Below are 24,359 nucleotides of genomic sequence, written 5' to 3' on the forward strand. Positions count from 1 at the left end.
GCGCGGCGCGGCCGAGGCGCTCCGGGCCCTTTTCAAACCCAGCGGTAGCGGGGCCGCGGCCCGGCACGAAATGGCGGAGAACGACAAGCCGGAGGCTGCGGCCGCGGCGCCGCAGCGCGGAGCCGAGGACCCCGCCGCCGCCAGCCAGCCGCCGCCACAACAGCAACAACAACAGCAGCCGCCGCCGCAGCAACAGCCGCCGCAGGATGAGGAGGCGGCAGCGAGAGCGGCAGCAACCGAGAGCGGCGGGGGCAGCGCTAATGGCGTCAAAATGTGTGTGCGGGGCGGGGGCCGGGGCTGGGGCCGGGAGGGCAGAGGAGAGGGGCTGCGCGGCCGGGGAAGCGCGGGGGTGCGGCGGGCCCGCCTAGGCCTCGGCGTGGGGGAGGGCGGCCGTCCGCCTCCGCCCCCCCGGGCGCGGTGAGGGGTGGCCGCGTAGCGAGGGAGGCGTTTGCCGGCACGGTGAGCTCCTGCGGGGTGCACGGAGGAGGCCGTGGGCTGGGAGCGGGGGAAGGTGAAGTTTGTTGGTGGGGCGGCGGTCGCTGAGGGCAGCCGCAGGTGGGGGCGGTGTGAAAGGCCACCGGCACCGCCGCCCCGCTGCGAACCGGCGGGCTGCCCTAACGGGCGCGGGTCAGGCCGCTCCTCACGGGGTCCCGCTCTAGGAGTGTTCTGCATCCTTTCTGGGTTTGTTTACGTTTCCGCTTGTTATCGTACTGATGTGTTTCGTGAAGCCTTTGAACTGGTCTTTGTTTACCTGCGAATGGTAAGGCAGCCCTACAGTGATTTACTTTTTAAAAACAAACAAAAAACCCCATGTGCACGCACAAGCTTTTCTTGTAAATAGTAACAGTATCCTATATGGAATATGTAAGCTGTGCCTTATCTAGTAGGTCTAAAAGGAACACAGTGTAAGGGAGCCAGAAGTACCATTTCTCTAGAACAATACCATGAATAACCTTTCATGGGTTTGGTTGTTCTTGATGTCAGGCTTCAAGGCTTGTCATTCTTTACGTGAGCTAGATTTTGGCCTCGTATCATTGGAATTTCAATATCCCTTCTAATCTCGTTCACGTCTTGGAGGGAAAATACATTTATAGTAGGCCTACTGTTGCAGTACATCAAAGCTGTTGAGATCTGTGAAGTTTTGACGTGTTCTAAGCAGCCCAGTCTGATACTATTGTGTTTAAAAAATGCACATGGGATCAAGTTCAGTATAAAGCTGGAGGAATAAAGGCATACTTCATGCCTTTGCTTGACTTCCTGTGAAATTCAAATCGTTTACAAGTTATAAAGTTAACATTACCATAAAACAATGATTTTTTTTTTTTTTTCTGAGCGTGGCCCTCAGCTTCCAAAATACGCAAATTATGATTAAACTTTCATAGGAAGATTGTGACCCTTTTGCACCCTTGAGGCATATAACATTTTATTGCCTTTCGGAGTTGCTGCTGTTAAAATAATGACTTAATTTCTCTGTATCCCTCCTTCTGTCAGCAATTTTCTTCTTTTCCCTCCAAGACTAATCACAAGCAAATGAAAAATCTCAGTCATTCTGTACGGTAGAAATCACAACTTTATGTTTGAAAATAATGCAAAGTTCTTGGTAACAGAGTTTCAGATCTTACTGTTTCACATACAGTTTCCAGTCTTCCCCAAAACACTTGTACAAGGATTAAACTGTCAGTGTGCAGGTGAAATGTACTAAAAAAAAGTATTTCAGTAACCAGGTTTGGTTAGCACTCAGGTTAAATTGGAGAAGAATCCTGGTCTCAACTTGCGCACTTCCTTAAGTTTGTTGTTTTAAGGAATGGAACTGTTTGTTGCAACAAAACTTAGCTGATCTATGTGCTTTGGAATCACATGTTGTGGACTTCTTGAATTTCTTTCTCTGCTGGTCTTATTATTTGTATGGACCCTTGTGATCAGAGAAGTAAAAGTTTGTTAGAAAAAAAACACCAAGCAGCTTTTAAGGCTTTTGTATTGATTTATCTTGTGCTTATTATTTTTTAGGCTTCTAGTTTTGTATTTGTATATGGAAAACTTGTCTTTTGTTTCCAAAACTTTATGGAAGTTCAAAGGCATTATTTTTCAAAAGGTAAAAATCGCTCTTTTTAATCAATGAGGACGTGCTTTTTTTTAAAAATTAATGTTGACATCTCCTTTTCAACCCTAGAAATTGACGATCAAATGCTGGTGATTTCACAGGCAAACAGTAATTAAATGCATAAAATTATTAGTTCATACAAAGGTAAAGAGTAGAAATTACTATTGTTTTTTCCCCCCAAGAAAGTGTCAATTCATAGTTTCTTAGACTGTTTTTTCTTGGTCTGTAAGTGACTAACATGTCATTGCTTTGAATGTATTATTTGATAGCAATTATTTTTAATATTCAAGGAGCAGAAGTAAGAGTTATATCTGTAGAAGGATCTCTGCCTCCAGATTGTTCACTGGCCAGTTGGTTTTGGCAGATGAGTCTTGCAAGAAGGATTGCTTTTTAATTAATCCTCTATTTTCAGGAGACTGGCTGTGATCCCCAGACTAAGTGAAGTGTTGTCTTGTTTCCCAGATTTAAGAATTTATGCCAGACTCATATCCTCTGTGCTCTTCGCTCGTTTGGACAGCCAGGTCCTGTAGAGCCTGTGGCTTCCATATTTGGAGACTTGGCTATTCCTGAGCACCCAGGGGCTGTTTCATAATCCTTTAAGCAGGAAAGAGCTTAAAAGGCTAAGGAGAATCCATTGCTGTAATCCTGAAATTTAAGGAAGAACTCAGATTTTACTGGTGATCTCATTGGGCAGGAGTTTTGCATTCACAAATGGGACTGGATTGGAAGGAATTGATCTGACTGGAAAACCTGACTGGATTCTCTACTCTTTCCCTCCCCTCGCCCTGCAGCTCCCTCCAGTTCCCTGCTTTGTTTCCCCCATTTCACTTCATTACACAGCCATACAAGAATTATATTCCCACAACAGACAGGATGGTGTGGAGGAGGGATTATGCAGAAGGAAGCTGGAGGATGCTTGAACCAGATAACATGGTGTTGACTTTGAATGTTTTAAATTTGACAAATACTTAGTCCACAAGAGTATCTACACATTTGTCAGTTGTTAATCTTCATTTAATCCATTTGTAAACACAAGGACTGTGAAGCTCATATCATATGAGTACTTCAAAATTTGGGGAAAAAGTCATGGGAGAAATATGGATGTATTGAATGTATTCCTCCCTGAAAAGTGCCCAAGCTTGGTTTAGCTTCATGAAAGGCTACTGGCATGTGCTCTTGAGTGCAAGACTGCCACTTACTCACTGTTTTGCTAATAACTATGCAGAGAGCTGAAAATACTCATTTCAATTCATCAAAATCAGTGATCTTACCACATGTTGTGGTTGTAAAACTGAAATGCTTGTTTTGGCTAATTTTACACCAGAAACTTTCTAAAGTGTCAAAATGATATAAAAACTGAGCCTTCTGAAATGTGGGAAACAAAAATAAAGGTAGTGATGTAATTTAAGAAGGGTGGTTCACAGTCAGTCACTTTTGACAGTCCTGAAGGACATTTCTGTGTAATTGTTTTAACTAAAAAGTGGCTAATGCTGGCTTTTTAAAATAAACATTTGTGTAAAAGTACTTTTAAAGTTTCTCATTAACTGCAGTGAGATTTGAGCTAGACATTGATGTATATCTCTAAGTAGCATCTGTTTAGTGAGTCACATTTGTGTGGCTTTATCACTGGATTCTTTCAGTTCACCAGTTCACCTTTTTTAAAGTAATGGTTTAGGCACCTTGATCCTCTGTTAGCCTGCTAAATCACCTCCTGATAGTAATGCTGTCAAGAGTGCTAAAGATTTTTGGATATTTCACCTAATTCTGTTCAAAGTGTATAGTTTTATCAAAGTTGAGATTTGGCTGCTTTAAAAGAGAGGAAGCAATTTTTCCTGCATTTTCATCTAAAAATGAAAACATTTTAATAAGAGAGCAGCTGCTGTTGCTAAATTTTTGAAAGACTAAGGGCCAGAAGTCAATTTTGTTGTTGTTTCTAGTGGATAATACCGGGTTACTTAACTAGTCTTAGATGCAGAGGATGTCTTGGTACCCCTATTTCCTAGGCATTTGCCAAGTTTTCAAATTCTAGTAGTGTTAAGCAATGAAAGAGCATTTTTTGTTCTTAATGGAATTTAAATTTCTGTCTAAAAGCAGTCTAGCACAAATTATGAATAAAAATTATTTGTGGTAAATAAAATGTAATTTGATTTACAACCTGTTAGAGTTGCTTTCTTTATATTATTATTACATTGAATGAAGTATATCAAGCTGTTCCATAAATTACACCATTTCAGCACTCTCTTCTATGCTGAATATCGTGTAACTTAGCCAAGACTCTGAAAATTGTTGAAGTACCACAGCATGGATGCTGTAGCTTATTTTTCAGCTGAGTCGTCGTATTTTGATATTTGTAGCAGTTTCATAGTACCATCTTGCTGAATCTTGACAGACATAATGGAAATCGAATGTAACTGAAGTAGCAAGATGTGCTTTCTTTGCTACAGTAGTGAATAAATCTATTATAACATTAGTTTTTGTTCTAGATAAACCAACGTATTTTGGAATTAAACTGGTAACATGAAATTATTTTTCCTAATTTGAAAAGCGGCATTTAACATCCTGGCAGTTCTAATAGCATAGGAGGTATACAGCTATATACATAGGAGGTATATAATAGTCTAATGATCCAACACAAGACTAATATTTTTTTGTTTGGGTGTTTGTTTTTTGTTTTAATGTAGAGATAATGATGAGACAGCAAAAGAAGAGAAAGCACCTGTGAAAGAGAAGTATGTTGCAAAACCAAAGGCAATCCCTTCTCTTGGAAACAAGAATAGATTCCACCCCTATTCAAAGGACAAGAATGCAGGCACTGGAGAAAAGAAGACTATTAATCGTAATAGAGTTTTTATTAGCAACATCCCATATGACATGAAATGGCAAGCTATTAAAGATCTTATGAGAGAAAAAGGTAACTTATTCCTTATAATACACTTCACATAGAAAGGGGTGGAAATGAAATGCAATGTGTATGTCCTTTGAGCCACACAGATTTGATTTCACTACTTTTTTTTTTTTTTTTGGCCTTTACTTGGTACATCTATCTCCCTTCCCCCTCTTTCGTCTGAGACAATTGCATTGCAGGATAGGATGGGTAAATGAAGAGCTTACAATCTTCTGCCATTCTAGTGTGACAGTAGAGAGTACATGCATGACCTCATGACTTCTTAAAGAGATTGTGTTTCGTCTAGTTGTAGTCTTTGTAGATTTTATTTTTTTAAGGGTTATTGTATTTAAGCAACACATCTAGTGTGTTAACGTGAATAATAAAGGACGTCTTTTCAAAAGTTGTTTTGTATTTCTTTGGTGGAATCTGGCTGTGGAATTAACTTTGTCTGCATTGTCACTACTGCCATGACTGTTTGTCTGGAGGTTTGTATTAAAAGCTTGTTACCTTTGTTGCAGTTCTGATAGAGTAATCTTACTACCCCAAGCGTTTTATTTTAAGTTTGGGGTAAAATAATGCTAATATTTGAATTCTGTAAAAAGTTAGTTCTGTGTTTTCCTTGAAAAAATTGATTATTCAAAAGTAATGCAAAGCACCCTTGGCTTTTGGGCTGTGAAAAATGGCAAAATTCCCCTTCTGTAACCGCTGGTTTATCTGTTGTAAGGTGACGTGACTATTTGATTGGTTTATTTACTGAAACTTCCTACTTTAGAAAGTGAGAGGCTTGCTGTGAAATATTCGATGTGTAAATTTGGTTATTATTGAAGGCAAACTTATGATTGAAGACATTCAGGTAGAAAGTCACCTTAAAACAGGTGTTGTGAGTAGGATGATAAATGTAACACTTTCCAGTGAACTCTGATGTTTCATTTGTTAGGTTAAGGGACTGTGTATATCTGAATTTGTTCACCAACTATATCATACTGGCCAAAATATGATCTGTAGTATGAATTAGGTTAAATATAGTTGTTTGTTTTTAGCTTTTGAGAATGTGGCTGCTGCATATTTCTGAAAACTAGCTAAATTATATAGCCATTGACAGGAGGTACGTTGGTCTGGTTTTGATTGTTGGTGAATAATAGGTGCTTCTCTGTAGAGTTGTGCACAGGGGCACAGTAAAGAAAGATGCTGGTGTTTAAATGCATTGTCTCTTGGTATTTTCCCTTTGTATGTCTTATGTAGTTGGTGAGGTTACATACGTGGAGCTGTTTAAGGATGCTGAAGGAAAATCAAGGGTAAGTGCCGTGGGCAACAATCTGCTAGAGGTTTAAAAGTTCCTCAGCAGTTTTATTTTTGTATAATACCTGTACCAGTTATTGGAAAGTAAGTTTCATTTTTACACTGACTTTCATTAAGGTAGCCTTGAGGATTTTGTATTAGAAGTAGTCTGACACTTTCATGCAACTCAGACTAGCTGGCTGTAAAGGACAAAATACTTCTGTAAATGTTAACGGATGGCATTTACTTAATTCTTCTTTTTAGCCAACATCTTTGTTTTGGTACAAATCTCTTTCATATAAAGGACATTCAATAAACCACTGATTTTATTTAAATTTTGTTAGTGTAGTATTCTCTTCTTGGGGCCAATGAGTACAAAATGTTAGCTAAGAATGTACTGTTTGAAGTGCCTGATTTGACAGCTTTGCAGGGTTGGTACTCTAAATGCTGGATTAATGTATTTGCTTTCTTAAAACTAAATGGATGGAGGTGGTTGGTAGCCAACAGAGTGCCAGCAATGAGGCACTAAGAATGAAGATTGTTAAAGCTCCTTTGTCGTCTTAAAAATAGTCAAAAGTTTGGCCAATAGTAGCTCTGAACCTGCAGTGAGAACATGAGAAATGCAGGTTTGAGTCTTAACTGAGGTTGTATCAATTGTTGTAAATGACTTTCTTTAATGCTTGTTAAAACTAAAACATCCTGTAAGCTTTGCTTTACTTAAAGCAATCCTCAACTCTTTGCTTTTTTAGATGGTTTCTGGTGCAGTCAATAAGGTTATTTTCTTACAAAGTAATTTCTCAATTATGCTAGTAGTACTGAAGAGGTATGCAGACTCCTTGTTCATTGTACTGGTATACTTGATGGAGGTAGATTTGAATTTTGTAGTCAGTGGACAGCTTTTAATGACACAATGAGTGTCTTGATTGGTTTTTGGTTATGTTTTGGGGTTTTTTTTCTTTCCACCCTTTCCCTCCCACCTCTTCTCCCCAGTTGTCCTTACATGGATCTGTGTGGCATTTTTCCAATTCTGGTTTGGCTCAAAGAGCATAAAAGATAATGTATTCTCTTGCATTTGAAAGGTATGTATGTTGAGAAAGTAGGAGTAATTCAGCTTGGCTACCAGTAAAGAGCATGTATTATGGATTTTGAAGCTGAAGATAACTTGAGTAGTTATTTAACAGTGAGCTGGGATCTTTAACTGGAATCTTAACTGCTCTATCATATGTGCTGATTGACTTTTTTTTTTTCTCTCTTTGCATATGATGACAATTCATCATGGATGTAGGGTTGTGGGTAAGTTTGTTTTTTTTTCTATGTGTGTAGAAACATACTACTATCCAAACATTCTGTTAATTTTAACATTTTAAACTTTATTTGTTTTGTTCCCCCTAAGCGTGGTTGAATTCAAAGACGAAGAATTTGTTAAGAAAGCATTAGAAACTATGAACAAATATGATCTTAGTGGAAGACCCCTGAATATTAAAGAGGTATGGTTATTGCTGCTGTTTTTAATTTGAAATAGTGAAGATACTATAACTACTCTAATTACATAAAGATGACAATGCTGTGTTTTGTGCATCTTAGCTGTGTAATTTCCCATTTAATTTTTCATGACATTTTCTTAATGGGCTAAAGTGCCTGTTGGCTTGCGGAAGGTCTTGATACTATGCCAAATGAACTGACGAAAAGTGTGTCCTAAAGTCAAAATAATCTGATACTGCTTTTCTTTAAAACAACTTTAACTTCATATTCTTACCTTAGTGTCATCAGATCTTTTCCAACCTACATGATTCTATGTTTACATTGCTTCCCTCCTTCAGAATATGGTCCAGAACGAGCTAAGTATCAGACTCCTACATATGTCCAAAAATGGAGGTGGAAGTAGAAAACTTGCACTGACTGAAAAGTGAAATAGTGTCAACATTTCTATTGTAGTGTTGTAGTATATGATGGTGTCTGATGCAGTTCTTTTTGTCCTGTTACAACTTTAATAGTGGTATTAATAAACAATAAATAAAAAAAACTAATTAAATTAATTCAGTTGGTGGAAGAACGTGTTAGACTGATGGTCCTTTAGATTGAAATCTCTTCTACTTGTCCATAGGCTAGGTACAGCATGTGAAGTGGCAGTGCACGCTTCCTCAACAAGTGCTTTGCCCATATGCCTCAACCCTCATCTGAAAGGACCCACCTCTAGAGGTGAGGGAATTGGGTCTCCATGCTAATTCAGTTCTTGATCCCTCTGACATGGACAAGGATATTAGTTGATAAAATTAATGGGTTTATGTAGAATTTCAAATAGTACCTTTTTGTTTGTTGCCAGTCCTGTTATTGGTGATTAAGTTGGCTTTCTTTTTGCCCATGTTTCAGGATCCTGAAGGTGAACATGCTCGTAGGGCATTACAGCGTGGAGGAGGACAGTTTCCAGGAGGACATGGACCTGATGTGGCACCTGGAATCATGAATTTACCACCTTCTATTCTCAATAATCCAAACATTCCTCCTGAGGTTATCAGTAACTTGCAGGCAGGCAGGCTTGGGTCCACTATTTTTGTTGCTAATGTAAGTTTAAAACTCTGTTTTACAACCGTAATATTTGATCTACATAAAACATCTTACATTCCTGCATAATTCAATTTTAATATAAAGAGGAAATTTTAAATGTTAGTTCACAACTAGTATAGTCAACTAAAAATGCTGGTTATGTGTTTTGACTTTGGACATGAAAGATAGATGAGGCTGACATGCACTTTTAATTATTGCACAATCATCTGTTGATTTTTAAAAAATATTTTATACATCTTTTTGGACTATTTATAATTGCTTTTCTTTTTAATTAAATATACACTTCAGTTTCTCTTGCTAATTACTTTAGACTAACTTAAACTGTTATATTTGTTGGAGGTGTTTACTTCTTAAGTTCTTTAGTTGTACAAAAGTCTGATACGTTTGCAAGGGTTTTTGTGGGAGTACAGCTGCTCTTGACAAGAACCCATCCATTTCTTGGTGTTAGTATGTTAATTAAAGTGAAATACATATACGTAGTATAAATTGTTGCTTTTAGTTGACATTTTTGGACTTGGTTGCAGCATGTGTGTATTACAAAATCCTGGCTCTATGTATATCAAGCATTTTGGGAAGCTGAAGAGTTACAACAATGCAGAAAATCTCTTCCAAATGTAATGGCAGAACAGAAATGTGCACTGAAATCACTAATGTATTTCTCTATGTAAGCTTGACTTTAAAGTTGGCTGGAAGAAACTGAAGGAGGTATTCAGCATCGCTGGAACTGTAAAGCGTGCAGACATCAAAGAAGATAAAGATGGCAAGAGTAGAGGAATGGGAACAGTTACCTTTGAGCAAGCGATTGAAGCTGTTCAAGCAATATGTATCCTTGTTTTTGAAAAATAATTGATCAAATATGTATTAGTCTTTAATGGCTTCTGATAGCGTAGTTTTGCGAATGGTGCTTATTTGCCTTGTAGCTAGTATATAGGGACTGGAGTGTCATGCTGTGAGAACTACGTTTTTAATAGTGACTGAGTTTACTGCTGGAGTCTAAAAATCTGTTCCTGATAATGTTGAACAAGCTTAAAATATGTAGGAATGTGACACGTGAAACTAACTTTTATATACCTAACAGCTTGTATAGTCTCTTCTGGCCTTTGATTTGGCATTCTAAAGATTAGGTAAGGAAAGATAAGACTCCTAAAAATGGTGCAGAAATAAAACAAATTTTTACAGTGGTTCCTCTGAAATAGTTGAATTGTCTTCTGTAGATAGATTCCTTGACTTGCATTTCTCCAGCTATGTTCAATGGACAATTCCTGTTCGATAGACCCATGCATGTAAAAATGGTAAGCTGGTTACATTTCTTTTTTCCTTCCGTGTCTCTTCCAAAACATTGAAAGGATCATATCATAACATCCTTATTTTTTATCAGGATGACAAATCAGTTCCCCATGAAGATTTCCGTGGTGCAGACAGCAAAACTTCACAATTACCTCGTGAGTGCATACTGTTTTCTGCTCCTTGCACTTAATGTATGTTGATATAGAGTCTTGGATATGTTTGATATAGAGTCTTGAAATAGCTCAGTAGTGCTTTTGCTTACTGCGATCACTTTATGATACAATAGAAAGTCTATCTTCTGTTGATACTTATCTTTGTTTACAAGGTGGTCTTGGTGGCATTGGTATGGGACTTGGACCAGGTGGACAGCCCATCAGTGCAACACAATTGAGCATGAGTGGTGGAATGGGGAGCATGGGTCCAGGAGGTAAATCTATGTTCTCTGTTTTTGAGTTTTACAGAGCTTTATGTTGAAAATTATAGTTTCTGTGTTTGGAAGAATGACATACTCTTGACAAACCAAGGCTTGCGTGGTGTGCTTTTGAGATGTTAACTTTCTCTGCGTTTTTTAAATCCATTAGGATCTTACCTGTCTTCTGAATGCTGTTTGTCTTTTTGGTTTAAAGGTATGGGCATAGACGGTCCAGGATTTGGCGGCATGAATAGAATGGGAGGCGGTATGTGAAGTGAAGTTCTTTGCATTGAGTATTTTTTTAATATTGTATAGAAAACACTCTTCCTTATTTTACAGGACTTGCTGGATTTCGTGGAATGGAAGGAATGCCCAATATGGGAGGATTTGGAGTCAACCGCATGGGAGGTAGGTGAACACTGTTCACATACACTTATTAGTTTGCTAATATTTATTTATTAAAAGTTCTTCCTTTAGGGATGGGTAATGTAGATGAGTTCAAAGGAAATAGTCAGTGGCATGAGTAGAAGCATAGGAACTGGTGTGGGAGTTAAATATTTAATAGGTGCCTCTGACTTGTGCATTAAACCCACTTCTGTTTAAACAAGCAGCTGTGAAACAAGTTTTGCATGAACGTCAGCTTAGATGTATATAATGGAATATTTCTGGGTTTTTTGTGTTTTTTTTTTTTTTTGTTTTTTGTTTTGGTTTTTTTTTTTTTTTTTTTTTGCTTTGTTCTCTACAGAAATGTTCCGTGGTGGAATGGGAGGGAACATGGACAGAGATTTTGGTCGTAGTGAAATGGCATTGAACCGTGGTTTTGGAGATTCTTTTGGAAGGATGGGTATGGTAACTGTTAAATTTCTGTGAATTTAGTTGTGAATTGACAAAAAATTGTCACAGTAAAACTGTGACAAATTGCAACATAGTACTGGAAGAGTTTTACTAAGAGAAAAATCAAGAAGAGACCTGTTTTTGTGTGGTCATCTTGCTCTGTCCCCAGTCCCTCAGTCATTACTGTAAGGAAGTAATCTGAGTGTATATTATAGCTGTTGCTTAGGATGGAGGTTAAAGTGTAGGTGTGGTTTTTTTTTTTTTTCCATCTGTAAAATATAAAAAAAATAGCAATTTGGGGAAAGCATTTATCTTCATACTGTTAACTTTGCGAGGTATTAAGTCTTTTGGATATTAAAGTATATGCTTCTCATAATCCTGAATGAGCTGCCCATGTACCACCTTTGTAAGTGCCAGGATCCTGCTTTTGCAAACGCGTGCTGGAAAATTGTTTTTATTGCAAATCAGGTAGCATTGGATAGGAGCAGTGAATTTTGGTGCCCTGTTGCCTTCTGAGTTCAGGCAGCTCAGAATGGTATTTATTGGCCTCTTCTGTAACCAACCTCTTGTGAGCCGGCTTTATTTTGTTTGTAGATGATGTCTTGTTGATGGAGTTCATTTTGTTACTTTTGAGTTCCCTCAAATGAGATACTTTTCTATCTTTGGAGGCCTGCAAGTGCTTAACAGTAGAGCTGTCTTGCACTTTGTTACTATACTGTTACCTGGATGAATGCATTATAGGAGACAGGTTTTCTTTCCCTTCCTCCCCATTTTAATTCCTTTTCCCCTCCCTTAAATTCACCACTGTGAAAGAGAAAAGCTGCTGAGAGTATAAGGTTCATCTGGTCTAAAAGCTGATTTTTTTTTTTCTTTCATTTTTTCAATTTGGGCAAGTCATAAGAAAGGGTAACCCTTGTGTGCTTCTGTGTGAGCACTGGTAATTGTGTAGAAGGGATAAGAATGTAATAAGCTTGTCAGGTGAGTTAGTCTTAATGTCTTGGAAGTAATGTCTTAGAAATCAAGTGTATGCTTTCACTTTGTCTACTTGCAACATCAGACAAACATCTGTTTCCCCAGCAAAAATCCGAAGCCACTTCAGCCACTTGCATAAAATGTGCATGCAAGCAATAGACTTCTGAGTCTTCTGGTAACACATTGGTTTTGAAATGCGTGAACATGGCCACTGTGAGAAACTGATGTAGGAGTCACTCATTCAGTAGATCCAGCAAGCTTCAATTTACCACCTCTTGGCAACCTTAACTATTTAAATACTGTTCTGAGAACTAAGATAAGAGTTTCCCAACTTATCCTTAAGTAATGGAAGGAAATAGTAGGGATTTACAAATATAATAACTAATAGATGTAGTATTTAGACAGGGAAGACCCTAGTCTACTCCTGTTACGATATTTAGGTTAATGGTATCTTAAAAGGAAATACTGTGAGTGCATTTGGCTTTAGTACCCTGCCAGCTTCAAGGAGGGCAACTTAAGACAGTCTTTGATTGGGCTTTGCCATCAATTAGTAAAAATGAGGATGTTTGATTTGTAGCAGAATCATTGGAGTAACCATTTAAATTGCCAAAATTTTGAAGTATCCAAAAAAATCAAAGGTTGTGTCATAAATCATCTCTGACCATATAATTTTTGTTGATGGAAAGCAGGTAGCTGAAAAAGTACAGGTAAAGGATGTCTCTTAAGGTCAGAAACAGCTGAAATATTGCTTATTAGTATTATTTGAGCTTTCAGTTTGTTTTTTTGGTGGTTTTTTGTTTGGTTGGTTTTGATGTTGGTTGTTTTGCGTTTTTTTAAGTATATCTTAGGCTGTTGGGGAGACTTTTTTTTTTTTTCCCCTTTTAAAAGAGTGGGTGTAACTGGGATACACTTACAACCAACCAAGGTTTTATAGCTCTGGAAAAGTGGGTGCTTTTTTTTCCTTGACAATTCTTTTTAAGGGCAAAACCAGTCATGTTGAGAGCAATCTCAAAATTTGACTTGGTGTTTCATTGCAAAACTCTCTCTGGCCTAATGAATAAGCATTAAGATTTCCCTCATGCAGACTGTTGGCTGAACTACTGGGAGTAATCCTGCTGATGTTGAAAATCGGTAGTTTTTGAAACAGGCTAGTCCATATGTTTTGAGGTCTTTGTATGGCTATGACAGCATGTTGTCTGAGAGGAGACAAAAATTTCCAAAAAGAAACTGACAGGGAACAATTTTTGCTATTTTGAACTGTGTGGAGAAAACAAATCTAATTGAAGACTCATCAGTGACCTTTTTTAGATATTTAGACAATGGTGTCTAGGCTAGAGACGACAGTTATTGATCTATCTTACCATAAGTGAAAACTGAGGTGTTTCATTTAGGTATGAAAATCAAGAAAGAAAAATGCAGCTGACAGTTCCGCTCTGTTCTGCAGTGACAGGAATGTAATTGAGCTTCTACAATTCTAGAAGCTCCCTTGGGATTACTTTCCTGAATATTAGCACTTTGATTAAAAGAATTATTTTTACCCTGCTCTAGAATCAGTCACTGATACCATTCTGGAGATTCCATGGTTCTGCCAAATAGCTTTTATTCAGTGTCGATTCCCTTCCTTTCTCCCTTTTTCCCTCCAATTCCATCAGTTTACTCTTCATATGCAGTAAAGACAGACACTGGAAGAGCTGCTCCTAGCTTTTGCATCAGTTTCTTAAAAATGGGAGAAAGCAGAGCATTTCTGTACTCTAACGTTCAAATAAGGTGAACACTGCAGTTTTGAGGCTGTTCTTCCCAGTGTGGGAAATGGCTCATTTACTTTTAAGGTGTTTGTGTTGGTGGCAGACTGTCAGATGGGAGTAAAGCTAGAAAGAAATCAGAGTAGCTTAAATCCCATAATGGAGGAGGAGGAACTAATGTTACTTACTAGATGGTTCCTCTTCAGTTTGAATAATAAAGGCACAGGTTAAAGTGTTCCGTAGAAAAGAATTGCCAGGTAACATTGAGATCAGTGCACTTCATCAGCGTGTGCTTTGTTGTTGTCACTAACTGGTGGTTTCAGTGTATGTCACTTTATTATTCTTTTCTGTTTAGGTGGTGCAATGATTGGTGTTTTTGCAGGAGGAATGGGAGCGCCTAGCATGGGCCCAGTAAGATCTGGAATGAGTAGGTTAACTTGTTTCAATAGAATGTAAATGCATAGGCAATGTAAAGACACGGTGTGTACATATAATTGTATCAGAGGGTTCTGTTGTAGTGTAGCATCTTGCCAGTGTTGGAAGAAGTAGAATTCTGTTGCATGTGACTGCAAGTCTAATAGTTTTTAAAGCTGTTTTGTTGAGGTAAAAGTTCAGAAGAACACTTGCTAATACAGTCTTTTAATCTTAGTTTTGAAATGGTTTTAACTTCTGGTTTGGAGGGAGAAGTGATTCAAGTAAACTTGTGTTCCAGAAAGAAGACAAATAGGCGGAGTTATTTGTGTGAACTTCATGAAGCTGAACTTCAGTAATCTCTCATAATTGAAATAAAAAATCAGCCATGAATTTCAGATTATCACTCAGTTTAATTTTGTGTAAAGCTCCAATACTGAATTTGTATTGCAGCAACTGAGTTCCTCAGGCTAGAGCAGATGAGAAACTAAAATCTTGCTTGTGGCAATCTTGAGAGGTATAAGGCTTAAAGAGAAGGTTCCTCATGACTGATCTTGATAGTTTTGCTTTACATTAATTTTTAATTATGAATCCAGAGAGATTATAATAGGATATTTGAATGCCATTGATCTTGGTTCTTTTTAATATACATTAATATATTTCATTGCATGTATCATAGGAAAGTCCATGCTCTTCACAGTACTTGCAGGAACTGCAACCTTTTCTCTGCAAAATGTGCTTTCTCTAGAAGATTGTGTCATTAAGAGTGGCTGTATTAAGTAAAGCTGAATATGAATGCAGGAAGCAAAATAAACAATAGTATATATGGTCAAATTATCTGTATCTTAACATTGTCACAGTTATTTACTTGATTTTTTTTTTTTTTTGGTATAGGCTATCAGATTTTTATTAATTATACTGGACAGCCTTTAAATCTTAATTCTTGTGTTCAACACTACTACATTAGATAGTGTGACTAATAGCTTGATGTAGTTTGGTTTTTACTTTTATTTTAGAACTGACACTTTGACTTAAGATACTAGCCAAGCTACTGGATAAATCACTTGTGCATATATGAAGTTATGTTTTGTATTACAGCAGTTTATTATTAAAGTTATTTTTCTCTTAACACAAAAGATTTTTGTAATTTTTTTAAAAAATACTTGTGCCTTTATTACTAAAAAGATTTTTATTTTATCCTCCTTTTCTTTCTCTGTGTAGGTGGTGGAATGGGTGGTATGAACAGTATGGCTGGAGGAATGGGAATGGGGATGGATCGGATGAGTTCTGGTTTTGATCGAATGGGGCCAGCTATGGGTGGAGGCCTGGACAGGAACATTGATATCGATCGAGGATTTGTGCCTGGCCCAATGGGAGGTGGCATGAGAGAGAGATTAGGCTCTAAAGGCAACCAGATATTTGTGAGAAATGTAAGCGTTTGAATACATAAAACCCATCATCTTATTTTGTGGGCATGTTTGATTACATGCTCTTTTTCTCTTTGTAAGATTTTATTATTAATAATGCTTTTTTATTCTAGCTTCCTTTTGACTTGACCTGGCAGAAGCTAAAGGAGAAATTCAGTCAATGTGGTATGTACATGAATCTTACCCCTGCTTAGCTCCATTGAGTTCATGTTTTATATGGTGTTTGTTAGATAAGGACAGGAAGATAAGGTTGTTGCCTTATCCTGAAGAAGAGTCTGGCTAGCCTAATCTTTTTTACTTCCACCACCTTTCCCAAGTTATATGTATAAATAATTTTTAGGCATGACATAACACCTGAGACCAAGGTATAGTATGGGCTATGCGTACAGCTAGCTCTGAGTGCTGATCTGCTATAGAGTTTAACCCATTCCATTAATAAAATTACTCACAGAATCACAGAATGGTAGGGGTTGGAAGGGACCTCTGGAGATCATCTAGTCTAACCCCTCTGCCTGAGCAGGTCCACCTAGAGCAGGTTGCACAGGAGCATGTCCAGGCGGGTTTTGAATGCCTCCAGAGACAGAGACTCCACCACCTCTCTGGGCAGCCTGTTCCACTGCTCTGGCACCCTCAAAGTAAAGAACTGCTGCCTCATGTTTAGGTGGAACTTCTTATGTTCAAGTTTGTGCCCATTACCTCTTGTCCTGTCACTGGGCACCACTGAATAAGACTGGTGCCTTCCTCTTGACACCCACCCTTTATGTATTTATAAGCACTGATAAGATCCCCCCTCAGTCTTCTCCAGACTAAAAAGACCCACGTCCCTCAGCCTTTCCTCATAAGAGAGATGTTCTAGTCCCCTAATCATCTTTGTAGACCTTTGCTGTACCCTCTCCAGCAGTTCCCTGTCCTTGAACCGGGGGCCCCAGAACTGGACACAGTACTCCAGATGGGGCCTCACCAGGGCAGAGTAAAGGGGCAGGATAACTTCCCTCAACCTGCTGGCCATGTTCTTTTTGATGCACCCCAGGATGCCATTGGCCTTCTTGGCCACAAGGGCACATTGCTGGCTTATGGTCATCCTGTTGTCCACCAGGACTCCCAGGTCTTTTTCCACAGAGCTGGTTTCCAGCAGGTCAGCCCCCAGCCTGTACTGGTGCATGGGGTTATTCCTCCCCAGGTGCAGAACCCTACACTTGCCCTTGTTGAATTTCATTAGGATTATCTCTGCCCAACTCTCCGGCCTGTCCAGGTCTCGCTGTATGGTGGCGCAGCCTTCTGGTGTGTCAGCCACCCCTCCTGGTTTCACGTCATCAGCAAACTCGCTGAGGATACACTCTGTCCCTTCATCCAAGTCATTGATTAATATATTGAAGAGGGCTGGACCCAGTACTGACCCCCGGGGAACACCACTTGTTACAGACCTCCAACTAGAGTCTGTGCCACTAAATTAATGCCTAAATGATCTTTAATCCAATCCTCCTCAATCAAGGGAGACTCTTCCTTACTCCAGGCTATCTCTCTTACCTCTAGGGTCTGGGGTTCCTGAGGGCCAGCCTTAGCAGTAAAGACTGAAGCAAAGAAGGCATTCAGTAACTCTGCCTTCTCTGCGTCCTCCGTCACCAGGGCACCTACGTCACTCAGCAGCAGGCCCACATTTTTCTTAGTCTTCCTTTTACTACTGATATACTTGAAGAAGCCCTTCTTGTTGTCCTTGACATCCCTTGCCATGTTTAATTCCAAGCGGGCCCAGCCTTCCATGTTGCATCCCTGCATACTCTTGGAGCTTTTTCTTTTTTGAAGCCGGTGTTGTGTATCCTCTGGCCAACACAGTATAGAATGTAGCATTTGTTTTGAGACAAATGCATGCAGGGGCCTGGGCCTGTCCAGGTTATGCATTACTTCCAGAAATGGTGCTGCATCAAATCAGAGTTAGTAATTTTGCCAAAGTGGCAGATTGTTTTTTATGCAAATAGGTGATCCTGATTAGCATATATGCAGGCTGTAGTGCTTCCCCTTTATGTTAAGAAATAAAGGCCATTTTTATGTAAGATGAAGGATAGCTACAAATATCCAATAGTTCTTCTTATCTAATTCAGAAAAGTTTTCTTTTCACAGAAGTGAATGAAGAATGAAGCTTGGGTATAGAAATAAATGACTGTTTTGTTTTGAAAACTCGCATTCAGAATGGAAAGCCTCAACTGAATTACAGAATGGCTTTTCTTATTTTTGAGAGGCAGAAAAGACAAATAATTTAAAACATACTACTGATATGTAAGACAGTCTTCATACAGCTGTTTGCAGATTTGATAAAAATTAGAACTCGCAGTTCAACTATGAAAAATTTTCAGGTGTTCACATCATTATTTTTTTTGTAGCTGGAGGATATAGGAAAACAGGTTATCTCTTTTTTAAAATCTTAACTGCCTGGGCGACTTCCAGATATTTCAGATTTTTTTTTTTATTATTATCTCCTCAATAACTAACAGATGTAGCAACTATGTTGAATTGGTTTTAAGAATTATAAGCACAAATATAAGCAACAGACTGTATTCATGCCAGTATCGTAAGGAAATATAAAAACCATGTCTCCATATGTTCAATTTCTTTCAGTGAAAGGTCAGTCTTCTGTTACATGATATTTAAAAATAAAAAGCTGTGTATTTTAAGCAAAAGTTCTTAGTGGCATTTGGGGGCACAGGAGTCGTGTGCTACAACCTTCCATAACCAAAAACTTACTAGCACCAGGCATTGCACATTCTCTCAGGTGCCACAACATCTACATAAAAATGTTGCCTCATGAGTTGAGCGTCCAACCTCAAGAAAACACTGCAGGAATTGAATAGTGCATGTTACTTTTCCACCACTCGTAACCTGGTAACTTTACTCTTTTAAAGCTTTAATTTTGCTCTGCAGCTGCTTTACAAAATTGCTTGATTGTTGTCATTGCTTGATATGTTGCTGTGAGGAACAGAGTAGACTGGATTGAACTTTAACTCTGTTAACACCTGTCAGTAGTCACACTTCTGGCAGGGTTGGTAAATGAAAGACAGAACTTTCCCTTAGCCTTATAGGGCACTTTGTTTCAAACTTGAGGTCAAATACAGGCATACTTTCATCTTTCCTCATGTGAAGGAAAGATTTGAAACATTGGATCTTAATTTGGATTCTTTACTGCTATTTTGACCTGTGTCCCTTTCCCTGAATGAGTGAATATACCATCAGTCTGAAAGTGCTAATTTCATATGTCCCCATAGACTATATTTAAAAATGCTTTTTTATCACTTCTGATGAGTTCTTTAAGTTAGCGCACTGAAGACTTGAAATAACTCCTGTTTAACTTATTTATTCAGGTCATGTAATGTTTGCAGAAATAAAAATGGAGAATGGAAAATCAAAGGGCTGTGGAACAGTCAGATTTGACTCACCAGAATCTGCTGAAAAGGCCTGTAGGATAATGAACGGCATAAAAATCAGTGGCAGAGAAATTGATGTACGCTTGGATCGCAATGCATAATTTAAAACTGTGTGTTCAGGAACATTCCTATGTCTGTTTAGCTTCTCTATCCTAGTAAGTCATTTTTAGTAACATTGTATGCTTACAAAAGCTGTAAAAAGGAACTTTTAAATCCCACCAGCCTTTAACAGTATAGTGTTTAATATACTGTGATACTTGTTAACTGAATCTTACTATGTTTGGTTTTTAAAGACAATTTGCCTGATTTTTGTTGTTTTTTTAGAGGCACTGAGCACCTGCAGGTCCCTGTAGACCGTGGAAGCTTTGGATGCTCAGCGCCTTTGGAAAATTAGGCCAAGTGTCTCTAGTCATTCAGTTTAAATGAATGGTTATACTGTTTTTAATAAAATAAGCCATTTTCTCTGTTAATCTCCAGATTGCATAGTGGGATTTGTTTAGTGTTTTCTGATTTTTATTTTTCCCCCCCTAGTGTGTATCAACATTGTAATGTAAAAACTAGATGTCTTTTTTTCAGAATTTTGTTTTTATATGTGCGCCGTAGTCATACTGTAATTCTTGACTCTTAAAAGAAAGGGCTCCAATTAGGCTGTGATGTTTTTGTTCTACTTAATATTAGTTTAATGACATGACTTAGTTCTGTAAATAAGATTTAGAGCCCAATGGGAGTTTTGAATTTTTTTTTTATTTTGACTAAATGAAGAAACTGATCTTTCTCTCCTGCTTTTATTTTTTTTTTTCATCAGTCTAATCACTGATTAAAACTAGTTACCACAGACCCTTGTAGGATTGTTCCCTATGATGCCGAGTTCATATAAAATTGATAATACAGTAAATACTAAGTACAGTACAAGACAAGTTGCTCCCAATTTTTTATCTATTTTCCAACCATTCAGGTGAACTGCTAGAAAAATAAAAACAACAGAACAGATAAGAGAAATGGCTGTGTATGTCAAACCACTGCTGTTCACTTCTATGGGTCCTGATGTATTTATGAAGGCAGTTTTTATAAACCAGGGTATTCCCAAACAGAGCATATCAAATACGTTGGATCCTAAAATGTTAGACATAGCCATATCTCCATTTCCTGTAAAAGAAGAAATACAAATAAGTCTGCTTAATTGTATTGTATGAAATTGCCAAACTGTTTTGGAGGAACAGACTATCAGCCCTCAATTTCTCACAGAGCACCCATTTCAGACTTTTCATTGAAAGAACTATAGTTATGATTCTACAGAACATAGGTTTGGGTACCACAAGCATAAAAAAAAAGTCTCCCTAAATCCCCAGCATAATGACCAGCTTAAAATAAGCTAGACAGGCTATTATAAAATCCAGTCATGTTTAAAATACCAAGACCTACACTAAAACTGTAACACTTGATCAATGACAATTCAAACCAATCTCGAATACTTCTCTGAGATACTCTGAGAGGTTTTTAAATGTCTGAGCCACAGTTTCTTCAGGTAAGCTATTTATTTATTATTAGTAAACTTAAGCTCTAGAATCGAGCAAAAATTTTGAAGTTACTCCTTGAATTTCTGGACATGTTGACTAGAATTCTTTTTTCATGGTACCTTTTAAACACATCCATTGGAACGAGCCTGAATACTAAAATCTTTACCTTTTCGAGCCACCAGCACACTTGCAACTGTATCTGGTACACTTGTTCCTGCTGCTAGTAATGTGAGACCCATTACTGACTCTGGAATTCCCAGTGTTTCACCTGCAGTTGATAAATAATGGTAGAAAAGGCAAGTATATCTTTGGTTTAAGTTTCATCCAAAGAAATTGCTTTGGACTTATTTGGATGGAGAAAAGATTAGTAATCAAATCATACAGTAATTTCAAAAGGAATCTGTCAGCTAACTTGACTAAATATGAAGTGACTGACCCATGAATGAGTTAACAACAACAAAGATATACCATCCTGTGATTGTTCTTCAAATAAAAAAGGAGTTGTAGTGTAGTAACCATCTTAACAAGTTTCTCAAAGACCTGAGTGGAATGTCTGCAGTGGTCAAGACAATACCTATTATGAATTTTTTCTTTCAGATACAGTAGAAATTTAAATATCTAACAACTTACTTTTCTTCTTCCCCCCCCAATTTCTGGGAAATACAAGTCATCTATGTTTTTGGGCATCCCATAGTTAGTGCTCAAAAGTCTCATGAAGCAATAACTCTTATAATCATCTACTCTTTAAAGGAGGAGGATAAAAGCACATGAATTGTCTTGGGGAGGAGGGTCATTAAGATCATTACTACAGTATTGTCTCAACTACATGGCTTTAACATTTCACTCAGTTAGAAAGTTCTTTTGTTGGATTCCAAAGAATCAAAACGCAAAATTTCTATATGACTTGTAAGTGCAAGCAATCCTTTAGAGGTGTGAGTTTCTTTAGGTAAATACTAGTTTAAATGAAGAGAAGTTTTAAATTGTTATTAGAACAGCAGTTTATATTTCCCTGCTTTTTTTTTAGGCCCACATGTCCAGTAAGATTATTAATTTCTCGCTTCAGATCTTCAAAACTGTTCTAGCAGTTGTAGCATTCACAAGCATCAATATGCTGAAGTATTTGATACCTCTATTCAAACTATGAATTAATTAGTTTCTCTTAAACTCTTTTGTTTGCTAAAACGTATCTTAATATTTTTTTTTTTTTTAAATCTGAATTCTTGCAATATTTGGACACTAATAAGAACAGTTTTCTTAAAATAAGAGGCAGTACTCTGTAAGCTAAGTCAGCAATGCTTGCCCAGTACATACCAGTCTAGATCAGCCCAGTAAATTTATGTTTGAAACTATTTGTTGGTTTAGAGGGATGAACACGATCCTGTTGCAGAATTTGTACCGGTATTTATTCTTCCATCACTCCTAATGTAAGAGATTTGTAGGATGAGGGACCAACAAGATCAGTGTTTATAAATCATCCAGGCTGGAAAATAATGGTTCATGCCAAGCAAACCAAGGTGAAATGTGAATGAAACAGCCTTATGTACCTAATGGTAGTTTCTAGCCCTCTGAAGGTTGTAAGATAGAATCTAAAACTCAGGTGAATCTAATTTTTCTTTTTATTAGATAAATTTGTCTTCTATTTAATGTGCAAGGTTTTTTTTCTGGCAATTGACCATAAAGATGGAATGGTTTTATTTTTCTAGCCTTTAGTTAATTTTGTGTATCAGTAGCAATATCTTGCTATAAGTAGTCAAATTTTCTTTGCTAGCAAGAAAAAGGTGTCCTAAGTTCCGTTCGTTCTTGACTATCAAAATTGAGTCCCCAGCTCTGATACCTTTGTGACATTCTGATAGGCTGTTTATGCAACGATAGAATCTTTGAGTCACCCTTCATGAAAGAACCTGGACTTGGTTATAATGTGTGTGTAATTTTTAGCATTTCAATGTGTAAATAGAACATATTTGACCTAGACGTAGCGGGCCGAAGACCCCAGCATTGCTTGTGATGACTCTTCAAAGTGGACTAACACTAATACACTGTTTGAATCTCCAGTGTACCTGTTTTCATATGAATTAGTGCTCAGTCTAGTAGAACAGCAGTAACTTTTATTTGAATCCTGTTTCAAAGGCTTTTAGCATTCAGACGGGAAACCCTTGCTCTTTAGATACAAGTGGAAAATTATTTGACCAAGGAGTGAACCTGGTGGGTGTTATAGCCAGCAATCTACTAATATTTTCTCAAAGGTTTACCAAACGTGTAGGTCTCTTTCTGCACGGAACAAGGAGTTATTCATTGAACTTAAGTTGAAAACAAGTTTAGGATGCTGAACTAGCAGAATACAGAATACTTGAGTAGGATTAGTGAGCTTTAATGGGAAATGGCAAGCTTTGTAACATTTCTTTCTTGTTTATAGATTTGTTTTCTGCTTGTTCTTAAAATTAAAAACTGGATTTTTCTCAAGCTGACTGGGGAAACAGTGAAATGAGGAAACTTTTAATACCTTAAGATATTTTTAAGATAATGTTTTTACACACAAGTTCATACCCCTTCTCTCACTTAAATGCAATTTTTTTACTGCTTCACTTTATGATGTAGATTTGTAAGAGGTATACACACACACCCCAAGAATTATTAATAAACACATGACAGTATAGTTGAAATAAAGTAGTACCAAAATTTGGGAGGATTTTTTTGGCAGTTAATGTAATGGCAAATCTTTTATTAAAAATTTAGATACAAAAATAATGGATCTTTTACAGAACCCGGAACCTTTAATTCCAGTCTTGGTGGATTCCATGTTTGTCAGACTTCAGCTTGACAAGTTTGTTGCTGTGTTTTTAATTGTTTCACTTCATGAACCAGTTTAATGAGACTTTTAAAATATAGGCTGGTTTTTGTAGGTATGTAAATGAATTCTCATTCATGGGATGGTAAGGAGTCTGAAGCAGCTAAACTCTAAAGTGGTTCTCATTAGGTGGGAGAAGGTGGCAAACTAAGCAGTCAAACACAAGTTTTTGTTGGTTTTGTTTGTTGGGCTTTTTTACAGCAAAGTATCTTACTAAACTGACTGTTAATTGTGGAAAGAAAAACTTCACAGGGAGAAAACTGTTTTTTTCAGTGATTCTTGATTGGTTGATTCTGTATAGCAGCAGCACTTTAGGTACCTACCTGCGATTGTTATCATCCATACAAGAACGTAAGTTATTGCAGAAATCCATGCTGCTGAAATGAAAAATGTCACCATGAACCAGTTCCTCCAAAACTGTCTTCTGCAATCTGGTATAGTCAAATAGAGTAGTGTAATAATAGGAAGGGATAACACCCACAAAATTCTCTTCATATCTGCTTCAGGCATGGTGAAGACACTTGGATGATCTGTCGAAGAAAAAGTAACTTTTAAATTGTAGCATTAAGTTTGAATCCATAGCATACAGTCATTGTCGCCTCTACTTCTGAGAATACTGAAAAAAGGTAAAAACACTTCCTCAAGTTCTAGCTGTAGTCTTACGC

General features: G+C 37.7%; 2 protein-coding genes across 4 annotated transcripts in view; one reads left to right on the forward strand and one right to left on the reverse strand.

Moving 5' to 3' along the window:
• MYEF2 (myelin expression factor 2) lies at positions 1 to 20,299 on the forward strand. Of its 2 annotated transcripts, XM_074155841.1 has the most exons (17): positions 1 to 273; positions 4,783 to 5,012; positions 6,231 to 6,283; positions 7,552 to 7,559; positions 7,660 to 7,753; positions 8,637 to 8,828; positions 9,501 to 9,654; positions 10,074 to 10,123; positions 10,210 to 10,273; positions 10,444 to 10,545; positions 10,745 to 10,795; positions 10,870 to 10,938; positions 11,276 to 11,374; positions 14,434 to 14,505; positions 15,711 to 15,919; positions 16,030 to 16,081; positions 19,270 to 20,299. In XM_074155841.1, the coding sequence occupies exons 1-17, from the start codon at positions 71 to 73 to the stop codon at positions 19,431 to 19,433; spliced, it is 1,866 nt and encodes a 621-aa protein (XP_074011942.1). In that variant the 5' UTR covers positions 1 to 70; the 3' UTR covers positions 19,434 to 20,299. The 2 variants fall into 2 exon arrangements, with proteins under 2 accessions (XP_074011942.1, XP_074011943.1); XM_074155842.1 differs by lacking the exon at positions 14,434 to 14,505.
• SLC24A5 (solute carrier family 24 member 5) overlaps positions 19,652 to 24,359 on the reverse strand; it is a 9,089-nt gene continuing 4,381 nt past the window's right edge. For both annotated transcript variants that reach the window (XM_074155844.1, XM_074155843.1), the window contains exons 7-9: positions 24,018 to 24,224; positions 21,016 to 21,117; positions 19,652 to 20,478 (exon numbers count right to left, since the gene is read on the reverse strand). In XM_074155844.1, coding sequence (XP_074011945.1) covers positions 20,156 to 20,478; positions 21,016 to 21,117; positions 24,018 to 24,224 — 632 coding nt within the window. In that variant the 3' untranslated portion in view covers positions 19,652 to 20,155. The remainder of the gene's footprint in view (positions 20,479 to 21,015; positions 21,118 to 24,017; positions 24,225 to 24,359) is intronic.

Source organism: Numenius arquata, chromosome 11 (genome assembly GCF_964106895.1).
Source record: "Numenius arquata chromosome 11, bNumArq3.hap1.1, whole genome shotgun sequence".
In the NCBI taxonomy this organism is placed as follows: domain Eukaryota; kingdom Metazoa; phylum Chordata; class Aves; order Charadriiformes; family Scolopacidae; genus Numenius; species Numenius arquata.

What these genes read in the sequence shown, in the direction of transcription:
- MYEF2 (XM_074155841.1), top strand. Translation starts at nt 71, where the DNA reads ATGGCGGAGAACGACAAGCCGGAGGCTGCGGCCGCGGCGCCGCAGCGC. An exon ending in CCACTATTTTTGTTGCTAAT is followed by an intron (nt 8,829 to 9,500) that starts GTAAGTTTAAAA and finishes TCTCTATGTAAG; the next exon opens with CTTGACTTTAAAGTTGGCTG. An exon ending in GGAGAAATTCAGTCAATGTG is followed by an intron (nt 16,082 to 19,269) that starts GTATGTACATGA and finishes TTATTTATTCAG; the next exon opens with GTCATGTAATGTTTGCAGAA.